We start from the raw sequence: 15,191 nt of genomic DNA, 5'->3' as shown, positions 1-15,191 counted from the left end.
GCGGATAGTTTCAATAATTCGAAATTTCGAATTATGATATCTTCACACACTTGCTGTAATGTAAAGTGTCAATTTTAATTAACATCCCATTGTGTTAATATAACTTTGCAATCAAAATTTTTGTCAAATAATTTCTTTTATAATAAATTTTTGATTTTTTAATGGTTTTTATTGTTTGTAAATTATATTCATAATATTGTTGCGTAGGGGTGGGTGGAATATCCAAGTAAAAGGCCAAAGTCGTTTCACAGCATTTATTGATGATTAAGGAGATACACGCACTGGCAGTGCAAATACTCCGACATATACTGCCTGGTTCGCATATAATTTCGGACGGTTGGGCAGCGTACGGAAATATTCCACATATTGCGAATGGAATATACACGCATTCGTTTGTGGTTCAATACAAATGCATCTAAATATGAATCAAAACGGGTACGCGTTGTGCCAAATTGACGCTTCATCTTTCTTTTTACACGCATCCACATATTTTCCACATTTTGCGTATGTATTTCACTATCATTTGGATCCACGAAATTATTCTGGCGAACCACTTTTACTGGAATTTGGAATATTTCCGTACGTTGCCCAACCGTCCGAAATTATATTATACTATTGTTGCGTAGGGGTGGGTAGAGGATCCAATTAAAGGCCAAAGTCGTCTCACAGCATTTATTGATGATTAAGGTGATACACGCACTGGCAGTGCTCAATCCAGAATGTCTTGATATCGCCTAAGTACCGCCTTATAAGGGGTAGATCTCTCAGGACATCTTCGACGTCAAATTTGTTTACCTATTGTTATGGTCACGTACTCGGATATGTATTCCCACGACATTCGGTCCCACGGTACCAAGGTATCGGTCACTTCTGAGAACTCCACGGGAATACGACCGAGTGCCGCTACTACGCCATTGTTTAGCTTACTTGCACTTAGTTTGCAGATAATCCTCGAAACCAATTATAACGGTCGCACGGTGTTAGGGATGCGCCTCGGCTTAATTTGATTGTACTTAACCAGCGGCTCTTTACTAACCTCTTACTTTAGTATACGTAACAATATGTACATCTAGGTCTATTATACAGTGGCCCAGGATCGTGAGAATTCACATTGGCGGGACTGCAGAGATGAACTGGGGTACTATTTTGTTTGCATTTGGTACTACAACCCGATTCATCTCTGCAGACCCTCCACTGGGAATTCTCACGAGTCGCCACTGATATATACTATACAGGGAGGGCTGCAAATCAGCAGCCCATATGGACGAGCCACCACTGCTATTGCAACAGTTTCGGATATAGTGATCATCGGGGCCGCGCCAACCATATATACAAATGTTAAGCCAGCAGTTTGGCTTAATGGTAGCGTATATATTTAGCACCACTGCGATCGATGGTTCGACTCACCAAACTGCTGGTTAGATTTGGTGGTTTTGTGACTCCAAATCGATCGTTTCTCTATCAGAGTTTGCCAATTTTATCTGATCATTGTTGAAACGATTCCTGAAAATTGGTAATAGATCATTTCCTGTTGTCACAAAAATCTGTGTGTATAATTTGTAGAAATTATGCACAGAAATCTGAAATCTATAGATGTCTCTATAATTTCGTGTTTATTATGTGTATAAAAATTGTAATAATAATTGTGCACAAAATCTAAAAATAATCCATAGATGCCTCTATGATTATTATTTCTGTACTTGATTAATTATTGTATTCGATGTTTATTGAATGTATACGTCGTCTGACCGTTCTCGTATACTCGTTGCATTGGAGCGATCTGTAATGACGAGTGTACATTGATTGTAATAAAAAATAAAAAATAAAAATAAATGTGTGCAACGCACACAGTCGGCCGAAAGAAATGAGAGTCGAAAAAATTATATACCTTAAAAAATACGAAAAACATCGTACTTTTTAAAATGCATTTAGGTTGTCTTGTTGTATACTTGTGAATTGCTGTTGCAAGTTACAACTTGTAACGCATCCGAACTATAATTCGGATAGCAGGATAATAACAGGATAGCAGGTATAGCAGTCAGCATGGATCTAGCTATTTTATGTTCTATGTATTATCTTTACGACTGCCAGATGTATTTCTTCAATTTCTTCACTATTGAAAACTTACTCTTTGAAGTTTTTTCATCGAACAGATGGAGAATAAGATTTTTTTATTGATAAGATATGGCGGCTCTACGACATGGTCAAGTTTCAGTTGTGCATTACCAATCGTCTCACTTGCCCTACCCCCATACTTTATTTTAAATAAATTGTATTCTGCCATAATTTGCCGCGTATAGGAATTGCCTTACCAGCCTCTGCCTTCGGGACGTCACTGACGTTGATTATAAAAATTAAGTTGGGTTCCTCCGTTGATTCTTTCGATGTTGGCTATTCAAGATGTGAACAGTAAGCCAATTTTCCACTACTACGTACTGTATCTTTCACTCCCACCTGGAAACTCCTCTCCGCGTCTACGCAATGATATTTTATTGATATTTATACCAAATATCAACACAATATAAAAAAATAACAAGACCAAAATATTCCAAATTGTCTTTATTTTCAAATTAAAATGTTTTAAAGATCAAATACAAACATATTAAACATGATTCCACGGTTCGGTAGCACATTCATCGAATAGGATTGTGTCGTTAATCATTGTATTAACGTTTTGTCCTAGAAGGTTACCGTGGGCTATACACATTTCATTGAAACGCTTATTCCGTTTCGCACAGCAGCAAATGGAGACATTGTTGAATAACAACATATTGAATGTCTGAAAGAACACATAATTATGAAACATATATGTTAATTACGATTTAAATACGTCACTGATACTGGAAATGGAAGCACCGTGGAAATTTCCCTATTTTCACTAATTATCGCACATCCTTACATACGTGTGCGCGAGCTGGATATAAAGGGACTCGGTATGGCGTCACCTAGTTCCCTTGTATCCTGATCGCGCATACGTAAGCAATGCTGTGCAATAAAAACCAAAATTTCCACGGCATGCCACTGATATACATGTATGTATATATGTATATGTAAATGTGTATCCTCTCACCTCAGTTAACAAGCTAATGTCGTGTTGAACCGAGAGAGTTTGAAGTAGAGGCGTAAGACTGTAAGTGAACATAGCTGCCAGAACATTGTCCGAATACACCGTGGAGCTATACAAAGCGTACAATTTATCTAGGACAGAGCAAGGCAAATATCTACCAAAAAGATCCAACGCCAGTTCTATTTGGTATGTCTTACCGAATCGATAACATTTAGTAGATATCACCTAATAACAAAAAATCATTTCCAATTATAATACACATCTTAATATTTATGTGTTTGTATATATGTAGTTATTATGAAACAGTTTCATGATTATGTGTATGAAAATTCAATCTAGTGATACATGTAAATATTATGTATGATATATGTACATATTGTTACGTACACCGCCGAGTAGTTGCAATCGGATTAGGCCGAGTAGCATCCCAGAGACTGTGTGACCGTTATAATTGGTTTCAAGGATTATCTTTAGACTCTACATAAGTGCATGTAGGCTAAACAATGGCCACCGAAGTGGCCCTTCGCAGAAGTGACCGATACCGTGGGACTGGGTGTCGTGGGAATACATATCCGGGTACATGCCTAAACAATAGGGAAGTAACCGGATGCCCTGAAAGACCTGCCCCTTATAAGGCGGTACTTAGGCGATATCAAGACATTCTGGACGGAGCACTGCCAGTGCGTGTATCTGCTTAATCACCAATAAATGCTGTGACACGGCTTTGGCCTTTTACTTGGATTCTCCACCCACCCCTATGCAGCAATGTGTATATTGTTGCGTGGACGTGAAAAAGGGTTTTCAAGATCGGAGACAAAGACGCAGTAGTTTAGTAGAGGTTCTACACATCAAAGAATGACCCGCGGTACAAACTTTTTTTGGATTAAAATCATTGGGTGTTTGAAATGCTAGAGGATTTTCTAGCAGTGGTCGGTAGAAGATGATGATAAAGTATAAAGTATAATTACCGGAGGTAGTCGAACATTTTCACAGCCTAGTTGAGTCAAAGAGTTAATCTGCACCATTGTGCATAGGAAGAAGCCACTGTTGCCTAGCATACGTAGGGCATCTACCGTCACGGTTGGTTCACGAGCTGTTGCCCAAGCGACTGAAGCATTCACAAACTGCAATTTTTTTTTTAAATTGGTTAAACCAAAACTTAAATACAATGATAAAAATTAAATACAATAAACCAAAGCTCACGGAAGCAACTTGACAGAGACTCAGGAAATCATTGGGATTACTCAAGTAGATCATGGACCAAATGGAGAACATGAAATAGCCATTCAATTGGGTGGGCGAATCAGTGTCTATGCGGCTTAGTACGTAAGCCACAAAGTTTTTGCCTTTTGTGCTTAGATGATTCAATAATGGCGATGAGAGAATATTGCGAGATAAATTTCTGAAAAGGTGTATTAAAATTATATAAATACGTACATACAATATTTAGAATCGGAATTAATTTTATCATAAATGTCTTGTAACCTTTGTGCTTCTCTTACTACAACGAGATTAGTCGAATCTAAACTAATGGTAGTGTTAGGACAATAATATCTCTTTTTGGTGCATCGCTGTGTCGCATCTATATTCTAAAATTAATAATAAACTTCCTGTAATTATTGCAAACCGTAAAAAACACATAAGAATCGTTATACGAATTATTTACCTGGAGACTAAATATCAATAATGCAAAGATCGCCGTCAAGAAAAGTCCTTTTAGGGGAGCCATTTTGCCGACCTAATTATGTTCAGAACACAATACTAATGAAATACAAATATATTTATACTAGTTTTTATATTGCAAAAGAACAATGCATGCTGTAATTATATTTGTAATAAAAAAAACTTAAGCATGACAATCGTGGTTAAGCAATTTATATTTTATTAGAAACGTGACACAAAAAAGAAATATAAAAAAAATTGGGTGTGACCAACCCATGACTTGATCTATGTATTTGAGGAATATAAGGTCACAAAACAAAATTGGTCACAACATTTTTGACTTTTCTAATAGGAAAAAATCCCACTTTCGGTTTATTAAATGTAGTGATTTTTACTTTATCTATGTACGTAGTAACAATAGATGAAGTTTTGTGATCATGCGAAAATTCGAACTCGAGATTTTGACTGATTCAAACTCAGAATCGATTACTGATCACGTTTTCATGATCTAGAAAAAATGTATGTGTGTGTGTATGTGTATTTTGGGGATTTTTTGAACACCGTTAGTCCTATCTAAGTGAAACTTAGTATCGGTTACTGAAATTCTTATCGACACGACGTAAATTTTTTTCCAATTTTTAGTTTGACCGGAAATGGTACCTCTCTTTATAGGCGTACTTTTTTTAAAAGTTATTGACTTCAATTATCGGACTGAATTTTATTTACATGTAATGTAAATAACAATATTTATAATCTTATATGTTTTAAATATTTTTATCTGAACCGGAAGTAGTACTTTTAATCTAGAGAATCGAGGTTTTTATGTTTTTCTCAGAAACCATTTGGTTTATTCAACTGAAATTTCATATCTAGAAGTTTAAGCATAATACCAAGTTATGTATAAAATTTGGTAAGCATACGTCAACCGGAAATGGCAGTTTACTCTTGCTCGATTTTTCTTCCACTATTTTTTTATTAAACATGTATGCTTGTCACGAAAAATTTTATAATAATTTATACATTTATAATAATTTTATACATAACTTTGTATTAAGCTTAAACCTCTAAATATGTATTTTTAGTTCAATAAACTAAAAGTTTTCTGAGATAAACAAAAAAAAAACCTCGATTATCTAGAGTAAAAGTACTACTTCCGGTTCAGGTAAATATATTCAAAAAATACTAGGTTATAAAATTTATAAATTATATTACATGTAAAAAAATTTCAGTCGGATTCAGTTAGCGTTTTGGGAGATGATTGGATTCAAAAACAGATTGGATTCAAAAAAAGAGGACACCTATAAGGGGAAGTACGGGTCAGTGCCAGGTTTTTGAGCTTAGTAAGTTAGGGCACCACTCGATGCGCCGAAGCGCTTTAACTTTTAAAATTAGACCGCCGAAGGCGCTACAAAATTTAAATCAAAGCCCCAAAGGCGCTTCTACTTTCTAAGCTCAAAAAATTGTACTCGGTAAATTTTATTCATTGGACGAAGGCGCATTTCCTTTTATATTATACCAGCTGTATTACCCGGCTTTGCTCGGTATTTGTAATATAAACGGCTTAAACATGACTAATCTAGTTTTATTTTATATAAATTTATTTGAATACTCATTTGCTTTTACTTTATTTTTATTAAATTGACTGTCACGAACAAACAAACATATAGATATAGTAAGTCTATTTCGAAATTATGTATACCAGAATCCGACGTCACGGATTTACGACCCAACGAACAAAACATACATACATACATACAAAGTCTCTTTCCAAATTATATATTAGTTTATTCTTCTCAAAAATATTAGTTTCACATTTCCCTGTGGCATCCACAATTTAAATCTTGTGCTATTTGACGCTGAGAAATCTCCTGTAACATCGCAAACTTTTTTCGGTATTCCGCAAAGATTGTTTACACAATTTTTAGCATCAATATATCGCTGGAAGATTCTAACTGATAGAGTCGGTATTTAAACAATTAAAAAGAAACATGCGTGAAACGGAAATTTGAAATAGTTCGAGGTCCAGTTTTTTAATCCTCTCTTAGACATTAGTGTCAATGAAAGAAAGATTCGAGCAGTTGAATGAATATTCAAAGGACAAAGACTTAGGGTTTTTTGTATATTTTAAACAATCTACCGGAAAGAGGCGAACTTCGTAAATATTGTGCCGATCTTCAAATTAAGCTCACCGCGAATTCAAAATCTTATATTAGTCATGAACTTTGCTATGAACTTCTTACTTTAAAAGCCTATCTTTCAAAATTCAAGGTAAAATTAATCCACTCATTGTATTAAATTTCATAAAACAACATAATTTACAAGAATGATATGCGAATTTTGCTAACACTGCCTGTGGCTGTAACAAGTGGTGAACGTAGTTTTTCGAAACTTAAATTAATTAAAACTTATCCCCGGTCTACAATGTCACAAAATAGAGTTTCCAGTTTGGGAACTCAATCTATTGAAAATGATATCGCTGAAAATCTTGATTTTTCAGCCGAATTTGCCGAAAAATAGGCTCGAAAAGTTCACTTCTGAAATATAGTTGTAGGATATTAATATAAAATGATTATAATTATGTATAATGATGTGGCTTATGCCGAACAGTTGGTATTATACACATATGTATAAATGTTGGTTGTAAATGTAAAATAAAGGTTGGTACTCCCGAACCTTGTCCGGGGGCGACAGTAGTAGAGTCGCGCCTTGACGCGACCGGGTGCGTATGCGCATCGAGTATTGTTCTCAAATAAACGTATAAGATTGAATTGAGATCGCTTTTACTTGTCTCTCTCTCCTGCAATCCTCCCTACTACCCAGCGGACTTCCTATATAATTTATTTTTAACTCCACCAGTGGGATTTGGGATTTAAAAATTGCTAACCACTTTTCTGCCGGCCTGGAAAACGGAAGATGGTAACCCATTTTTTAATATTTTTTCTAGGGACGCTTAGAAAAAATTGACCGAGGGTGCCATAGGGTGTAAGGCCGGCACTGGTACCATTTCCGGTCAACTTAAAAAATTGAAAAAAAATTAACGTCGTATCTATAAGTATTTCAGTGACCGATACCAAGTATCAGTTCGATAGGACTAACGGTGTTCAAAAAATACACAGACACACAGACAAACACACACACATTTTTTTCTAGATAATGAAAACGTGATCAGTGATAGATTCTGAGTTCGAATCAGTCAAAATTTCGAGTTCAAATTTTCGCATGATCACTAAGCTTCATCTCTTGTTACTACGTACATACATAGATACAGTAATAAATATTGGATGTATAAAAGTTTTTTTTTAAATAAATTTATTATTTCAATAATGTAAAAGAAAAAATTGCTTTTTTTTAAATCTTTTTATTTAAAAATATATATTAAAGTAGGGGGGGGCGCCATTAAATATTATATAATTTATAATTATAGAAAAAAAAAAGGTTAATATCTTTCTATTACTTTCTTTATTGACTAATTATCATATTTATTTATTTTACATGTTTTTTATAACACAAAAACAAAGACCTCGTCAGAAAAAAGTATTTTTATTTTTGCAATGTAAAAATTGCGTTTTCAAATTTTTGCTTCATGTGATTACATATAATGGTAAAATAGTATATATAAATGAGAAAATATTTATAACTATTTCAGATATTTTTAATAAAATAAAAATAATATTTTATATCTAAAGATAACTTATGTATATTAGTGGTCTGGGTCACTGCAAGGAAAGTGACTTGATGGAAAGTCGAAAGATGGAAAAAATTAAAATCGATTAGTCGACTCGTTGTAAACGTAGGTCAAGGTTATCTATCTCTTTCATCATAATGTAACACTGGCACATGGTAAAGATCTTTCAAAAAAAAAATTATGAATCATATCACTTCCGTCTATTAATTGGGCTACATTTTAATGATGAACATCGTCAACAGTAGAGCATTGGTCCACGAGATCACTTATCATCGTCTCGATAGTTTGGATTGCAGTAGCATTAAAGAGGGAGCACATGTCGTGGAGTCGTTTGTTGCGCTTGGAACAGCAGCAAACTGATACGTCATTGTGCACCAGCATGTACAATATCTGAAATGTCAATATTTTTCAATAAACGACAATTTAAAATCGTGATATTAATTGGTTTTTGGAAAAGATCACCTCCAGTAATATATTTTGATCTTGTACAAATGTGTGCTCTCGAATTTGAGGTGACAAGCTCATCGAAAACATGGCCGCTAATACATTATCAGAATAACTTTTAGAACTATATAAGTTCAATATACTCTCTTGAATAGAACATGGTAAGTCCCTGCCGAACAATTGTAAATTTTCTTGAACTTGATATGCGTGGCCACGCATGTAGAACTTCATATACAATGTCTGAAAAAAACATTGAGCACAGTCAATTTGCTTATTCAATACCAGGACCAATTAGGAATTTATTAAATTACCGGGAATTCGGGTACGTGACAGCATCCGAGCTGATGTAAAGAATTCAAATGAACCATTCTGCAAATAGAGTAAATGCTCTTTCCAAATTTATGCAGAGCGTTTTTTGTCACTTCAACGTTTCCATGTTTGGCCCAACTCACAGAAGAATTTATATTCTGCAAGCAGTGGTTCATATCATTGAGATTTTCATATGAGTGTTTTGAAATTTGATGATTTTCCTCACCTCAGCTACAACGCAGAGACTTGGATACTCGTAAGGGTCAGCTAGGAAGTATAGGGACCACATGGTGAATATGTAGTAACTAAGTAATTGACTAGGCGAGTCTGTGTTCAAAAGTATCAATACGTTGTTTACTAAGGAATGGCCTTCTTTGGTAAGACGAGATAACATATTGGAAGAAAGAACATCTCTAACGAATTGTCTGAAGCGGAAGAATTTAGTGAGTTTCTTTACATACAGATGTACACAAATGTATTAAAAAAAACAAATTCTACCATTCAATCTAACCTTTGTGCTTCTCTAAGTTCATCAGAATGTTGTGCATAGTTCAAAGTAGTATTGGGACAGGAGAAGTTGTATTTACTACATCGACCACTTCCTTCACTCTATGTACATACATACATATACATATGTACATTTATTCAAAATAATGTGACATTAGAATTACGAATATTTAAATTAAATAAATAGTAATTATATGTCTTACCCAAAAAGAAAATCCTAATAAAGATAAGAAAATAATGAGAATTTTATTTCTCATATATTTCATCTTCTTTAAACTGAAACTACACTAAAATTTACCCGTCTCTCGTTGATACAAAATTGTATTTAAAAAATATGAATTTAATTTATCAAACTTAAAGACGTGATCAAAAGTATGGCAATTATGGAGTCGTGCTCGTAAAACCATGTTTTAAAATGTCAATTAATATTTAATTATTGAAAAATATTTTTTCAACTATAAAAATGAATACATAAACTCGAGTTGGTATCAAAAGATTTTTCCTTTTCCCTCTGAATCGTCTAATCTCCACGATAAAATTTATTTATAGAAAAATATTAACAAATAAAAAAACTTACAAATTATTAATATTTGGAATGGTTAACTTGTAAAACAGAAAATTATCACTATATCGGAAACTATTGCAATATCAGTGGTAGCTCGTCTATATAGGCTGCTGATCATTGGCGTCTTGTGAAAATTCCCAGTGGAATGGCTGAAGTAGCTTATTGATCATACCGGTGATTAAATTAAAACAAAATGGCATGTATTATACTAAGAGGGCTGCAGCCCGCATTGTTAGGGTAGTTAATAAGTATAAAATTCATCTGTTTGCCGATGGTTTTTTATTTTTTTTTTAATTATTTTTATTACATTTTATACCAGGAAGGCCTTACAGGTAAACCCCAATTCGCCTTCCTGGCCAATTACAAACAATACAGCATTTTTATTATACAAGTCACTGAATTACGAGACACTGAAAACTCTCAAATTAACGAGACATCTATGAATTGTACATACATCTTATTGTACATTAATCATACTCAAATAGGGGTGACATAGTAGGTAGGAAGGATTTTAGCCAATTTTTAATCGGAAACCGTTTCAACAATGAAATCAGTTAAAATTGGCATACTCTGATAGGAAACGACCGACTTGGAGTCACAAATATCCAGGTCTGACCAGCAGCACTACAAATATACTCAGAAAAATTCTTTTCAATCGAGGTTAGCTCATGGGATCGAACCCGGCGCCTCTCGGTGCTAGGCAGAAGCTTAACGACCGAGCTATGCTGCTGACTACATTAATATATATAATAGGCAATAATTGTGATGCAATGTCTGAAATTTTAAATAAAGAATTAAATTATGTAAGTGATTGGTTGTGTGAAAATAAATTAAATCTGAATTTGAATAAAACAAAAATGATGGGGTTGAATAGTAAAAATGTATTTAATGAAGTTAGAATCCATGATAAAATTATTGAAATAGTTGATAATATAAAATATCTAAGAATCCACATAGACTCCAGACTGAATTTTAATGTGCATGCTGAATACATCATTAAAAAAATGGCTAGAAAAGTTGGTGTCTTATGTAGGTTAAAAAATATATTTATATAAGTAGAAAAAATAAAATTTTAGTCTATAATACAATTGTCTTGCCACACGTGGTTTATTGTGCCACTATGCTTAACGTGTTTAATTGCCAAGATTTATGAAAAATACAAAAATTACAAAATAAAGCTATGAGAGGTATTTTGATTGTGAGTAGATTAAAAAGTATTAGAAGTATGTTAGATGAATTGGGATGGATGAGTATTAGAATTAGTTTAAATCTTAGTACATTGTCTTTTGTTTACAAGTTAGATTATAAGTATTTTAAGGATTATACAATAAGAAATAGAGATATCCATAGTTATTATACTAGAAATAAGAACAATTTAGTTGTAGGTAGAGTAAGGAAAACAGCATCAGACCGTGGATGCATTCTTGCAAGGTGCGAGGAGACACCTCTGTGAAGGACAGTACATATAAATTTATACATATATAAAATTTTAGAGTTAAGTAATTAAAAATGTATTTTTAAATAAGCTAGATAGCTAAAGTTATATAAATAATAAAAGGAAAGACTTTATATGTTTAATATGTTTATATAAAATATCACGAAATGTCGTGCTTACGTTTTTTTTATTACAAATTTAATTATAGCATGCATTATGTTTCCGCAATAAAAAAAACTAGTATAAAATAACATGTATATATGTATAATTGTATTTCATTAATATTGTGTTCCTAAAAAAAATCAAGTCGCCAAAATGGCTTCCTTAAAAGTACTTTTCTTGACAGCGATCTTTGCGTTATTGATATTTAATCTCCAGGTAAATAATTCGTATAACGATTCTAATGTGTTTTTTACGGTTTGCAATAATTACAGGAAGTTTATTATTAATTTTAGAATATAGATGCGACACAGCGATGCAACAAAAAAATATATTATTGTCCAAACACTACCATTAGTTTAGATTCATCCAGTGTTGTTGAAGTAAGAGAAGCACAAAGGTTACAAGACATTTATGATAAAATTAATTCCGATTCTTAATATTGTATGTACGTATTTAAATAATTTTAGCATACCTTTTCAGAAATTTAACTCGCAATATTCTTTCATCGCCATTATTGAATCATCTAAGTCCAAAAGGCAAAGATTTTGTGGCTTACATATTGAGACGCTTGAACACCGATTCCCCCAGCGAATCACTCGGCTATTACATATTTTCTTTTTGGTCCATTATCTACTTGAGTAATCCCTATGATTACCTGAGCCTCTGCCCGATTGCCACCGTGAGTTGAACAGTAAATTTATACAGGTCGATCAAGTTTTGGTTTAACCAATTTTGAAATTACAGCTTTTGAACGCTACAGTCAATTGGGCAACAGTTCGTGAACCAACTGTAATGGTAGATGCTCTACGTTTTCTAAGCAACAGTGGCTACTTCCTATGCACAATGGTGCAGGTGAACTCTTTGTCTCAGCTAGGCTGTGAAGATGTTCCACAACCACCAGTAATTATACTTTATACTTAATAGCATCGTCGTGCACCTTATATCAACCACTGCTAGAGAATCTTCTAGCGTTTCCAACAAATTTTATTCATTGCAATCCAATTATTGGTTTTAATCCAAAAAAATATGACGAAGTCCAATCTATATATAAACAGACATTGTGCTAATCTACGGGCACTTCCTAAAACCTAATGTGAAAACAGTTTTGTATAATCAGGGCTAAGGGGTGATTTGAGGGTGCAGAATACCCGGACGCCAAAGCCCCAAAGAGCGCCAAAGTTTCGTGATTATGTACATACATACACACATATGTATATGAAAATTCGATTCAGTTCGTTTAAAAAAAATGTCTCCATGAATCATTGACCATTATACACAGGGCTGCTCTAAGGGTAGTTGGCGCCCGGGTGCAAATCCAAAATTTGCGCCCCCCAAAAAAATAAAAAAATCAAACATTGTTGTTCACCTCGCTTATTATCAGAATATGTGTATGTATGTATTGTTCAATGATTCATGGAGACATTTTTTTTATTTATTAATTTATTTATTCTAAACAGACCATTGTGGCATAACAGGAATTCATAAAGCGCCACAATGGTCAAAAAATATAACACAAAAAAAAAAAACTGAATCGAATTTTCATATACATATGTACATAATCACGAAACTGTTTCATAATAACGATGTACATATAGATAAATATAAATATTATACAAAGATCGTTATTATAATTGAAAACAATTTGTGTTATTAGGCGATGTCTTCTAGATGTTATCGATTCGGTAAGGCATACCAAATAGAACAGGTGTTGGATCTTTTTGGTAGATCTTTGCCTTGCTCTGTCCTAGATAAACTGTACTATTTGTATAGCTCCACGGTGTATTCAGACAATGTTCTGGCAGCTATGTACAGTTTAAGTCTTTCACCCCTGCTGCGAACTCTGATGACACAACAAGACACTAGCATTTTGATAGAGGTGAGAACATGCCCACATACGTTTGTATATTTGAATTTATGCATATTTTTTTTAAATCATAACTAACATATATGTTTTATAATTATGTGTCCTTATAGACATTCAACATGTTGATATTCAACGATGTCTCAATTTGCTGCTGTTCAAAACGGAATAGGCGCTTCAATGAAATGTGTGTAGCCCACAGTGGCACTCTTATACAAAATGTTGATACAATGATCAACAACACGATCCTATTCGATGAATGTGCTACTGAACCGTGGACTCATGTTTAAAATATTTGTATTTGATCATTAAAACATTTTAATTTGAAAATAAAGACAATTTGGAATATTTTGGAATTTTAATTTTTTTATATCATTATTTTATAAAATAAATATGAAAAAAAACATCGTTGCGTAGACGCGGATAGGAGTTTCCAGGTGGGAGTGAAAGATACAGTACGTAGTAGTGGAAAAATTAGCTTATTGTTCACATCTGGGATAGCCAACTTCAAATGAATCAACGGTGCAATCCGGCCTAGATTTAAAACTAAAGGTATATTCGTCGTAGTGAGATCTATTGGTAGATTAAATATTAAAATATATTTATATAATAATGGGATGCGGTGCATCCGCTCTAAAATCGCCAGACAAATTGAACGACAGATTAACGGACGGCTGCTTTAAATGCAATTCTCACCTTCTCGAATGATAGATTGCACATCAGATGACGGGTAACCTTTCGATGTGCCCAGATGCAATTATTAAAATTGAGTTGGATCTTTCAGGCGAGTTTAATAAGGCAAGATTCGATAAGTTCCGAATCTTGCCTTATTAAACTCGCCAGAAAGATCCAACTCAATTTTAATAATTGCATCTGTGCACATCGAAAGGTTACTCGTCATCTGATGTGCAATCTATCATTCGAGAAAACGAGAATTACGCTTAAAGCTGCCGTTCTGTTAATCTGACGATTTTAGAGCGGATGCACCAAACCTATAATAATGTATACGGGGCACGAAATGGAAATTTTCACGAATAGGAGTGCTCGATAATTTTCAAAACATGCTTTTGATTTTTTTTCCTGAGAACTTCTTGCTCAAAGCCAGTGGTGTATCGTGAATTCCAGCCCCCCCCCCCCCCCCCGCAAAATATGTCAAGCCCCCCCCCCCCATCCATATATTCATATACGCTATCACTAAGCCAGCAGTTTGGCTTAGTGATAGCGTATATATTTAGCATCACTGAGGTCATAGGTTCGTGTCCTTGCCACTGCTGGTTAGATTTGGGGGTTTTGTGACTCCAAATCGATCGTTTCTCTATCAGAGTTTGTCAATTTTATCTGATCATTGCTGAAACGGTTCCTGAAAATTGGTATTAAAAATCTAATCCTGTTGTCACAAAAATCTGCCTGTGTATAATTTGTATTAATTATACACAGTAATCTGAAAATCCATAGATGTCACTATGATTATTATTTCTGATTAATTGTTATATT

The 15,191-nt window shown here is 33.9% G+C and overlaps 3 protein-coding genes across 5 annotated transcripts; 1 reads left to right on the top strand and 2 right to left on the bottom strand.

Annotated features, from left to right (window-relative positions):
• Positions 1–2,544: 2,544 nt before the first annotated feature.
• LOC143921647 (uncharacterized) lies at positions 2,545–8,568 on the bottom strand. The gene is made up of 7 exons (XM_077445001.1): positions 8,509–8,568; positions 4,734–4,805; positions 4,553–4,656; positions 4,271–4,469; positions 4,036–4,191; positions 3,071–3,292; positions 2,545–2,779 (listed from the first exon to the last, which is right to left on the bottom strand). Exons 1-7 carry the CDS (start codon positions 8,566–8,568, stop codon positions 2,603–2,605), a joined length of 990 nt encoding a protein of 329 aa, XP_077301127.1. The 3' UTR covers positions 2,545–2,602.
• Positions 8,569–8,590: 22 nt separating this feature from the next.
• LOC143921020 (uncharacterized) lies at positions 8,591–9,994 on the bottom strand. Of its 3 annotated transcripts, none has more exons than XM_077444113.1 (6): positions 9,878–9,994; positions 9,679–9,776; positions 9,394–9,592; positions 9,170–9,325; positions 8,877–9,098; positions 8,591–8,804 (listed from the first exon to the last, which is right to left on the bottom strand). In XM_077444113.1, exons 1-6 carry the CDS (start codon positions 9,938–9,940, stop codon positions 8,634–8,636), a joined length of 909 nt encoding a protein of 302 aa, XP_077300239.1. In that variant the 5' UTR covers positions 9,941–9,994; the 3' UTR covers positions 8,591–8,633. The 3 variants fall into 3 exon arrangements, with proteins under 3 accessions (XP_077300239.1, XP_077300241.1, XP_077300240.1); XM_077444115.1 differs by having other exon boundaries at positions 9,394–9,494; XM_077444114.1 differs by lacking the exon at positions 9,878–9,994 and having other exon boundaries at positions 9,666–9,756.
• A 1,995-nt stretch (positions 9,995–11,989) lies between these two features.
• Positions 11,990–13,987, top strand: LOC143921646 (uncharacterized). Its single transcript, XM_077445000.1, has 6 exons — positions 11,990–12,052; positions 12,130–12,233; positions 12,317–12,515; positions 12,581–12,736; positions 13,491–13,712; positions 13,811–13,987. Exons 1-6 carry the CDS (start codon positions 11,990–11,992, stop codon positions 13,985–13,987), a joined length of 921 nt encoding a protein of 306 aa, XP_077301126.1.
• The last annotated feature ends 1,204 nt before the right edge of the window (positions 13,988–15,191 follow it).

This window comes from Arctopsyche grandis, chromosome 13 (genome assembly GCF_051622035.1).
Source record: "Arctopsyche grandis isolate Sample6627 chromosome 13, ASM5162203v2, whole genome shotgun sequence".
NCBI classification, from domain to species: Eukaryota; Metazoa; Arthropoda; class Insecta; order Trichoptera; family Hydropsychidae; genus Arctopsyche; species Arctopsyche grandis.
This window is presented reverse-complemented; position numbering and strand designations above follow the sequence as displayed.

What these genes read in the sequence shown, in the direction of transcription:
- LOC143921647 (XM_077445001.1), bottom strand. Translation starts at nt 8,568, where the DNA reads ATGTGCCAGTGTTACATTATGATGAAAGAGATAGATAACCTTGACCTA. An exon ending in TTGACCTACGTTTACAACGA is followed by an intron (nt 4,806 to 8,508) that starts GTCGACTAATCG and finishes GAACATAATTAG; the next exon opens with GTCGGCAAAATGGCTCCCCT. An exon ending in GTAGTAAGAGAAGCACAAAG is followed by an intron (nt 4,470 to 4,552) that starts GTTACAAGACAT and finishes ACACCTTTTCAG; the next exon opens with AAATTTATCTCGCAATATTC.
- LOC143921646 (XM_077445000.1), top strand. Translation starts at nt 11,990, where the DNA reads ATGGCTTCCTTAAAAGTACTTTTCTTGACAGCGATCTTTGCGTTATTG. An exon ending in AAGATGTTCCACAACCACCA is followed by an intron (nt 12,737 to 13,490) that starts GTAATTATACTT and finishes TTGTGTTATTAG; the next exon opens with GCGATGTCTTCTAGATGTTA. An exon ending in ACACTAGCATTTTGATAGAG is followed by an intron (nt 13,713 to 13,810) that starts GTGAGAACATGC and finishes GTGTCCTTATAG; the next exon opens with ACATTCAACATGTTGATATT.
- LOC143921020 (XM_077444113.1), bottom strand. Translation starts at nt 9,940, where the DNA reads ATGAAATATATGAGAAATAAAATTCTCATTATTTTCTTATCTTTATTA. An exon ending in GTCTCTGCGTTGTAGCTGAG is followed by an intron (nt 9,326 to 9,393) that starts GTGAGGAAAATC and finishes CACTGCTTGCAG; the next exon opens with AATATAAATTCTTCTGTGAG. An exon ending in ATCAAAATATATTACTGGAG is followed by an intron (nt 8,805 to 8,876) that starts GTGATCTTTTCC and finishes TTGACATTTCAG; the next exon opens with ATATTGTACATGCTGGTGCA.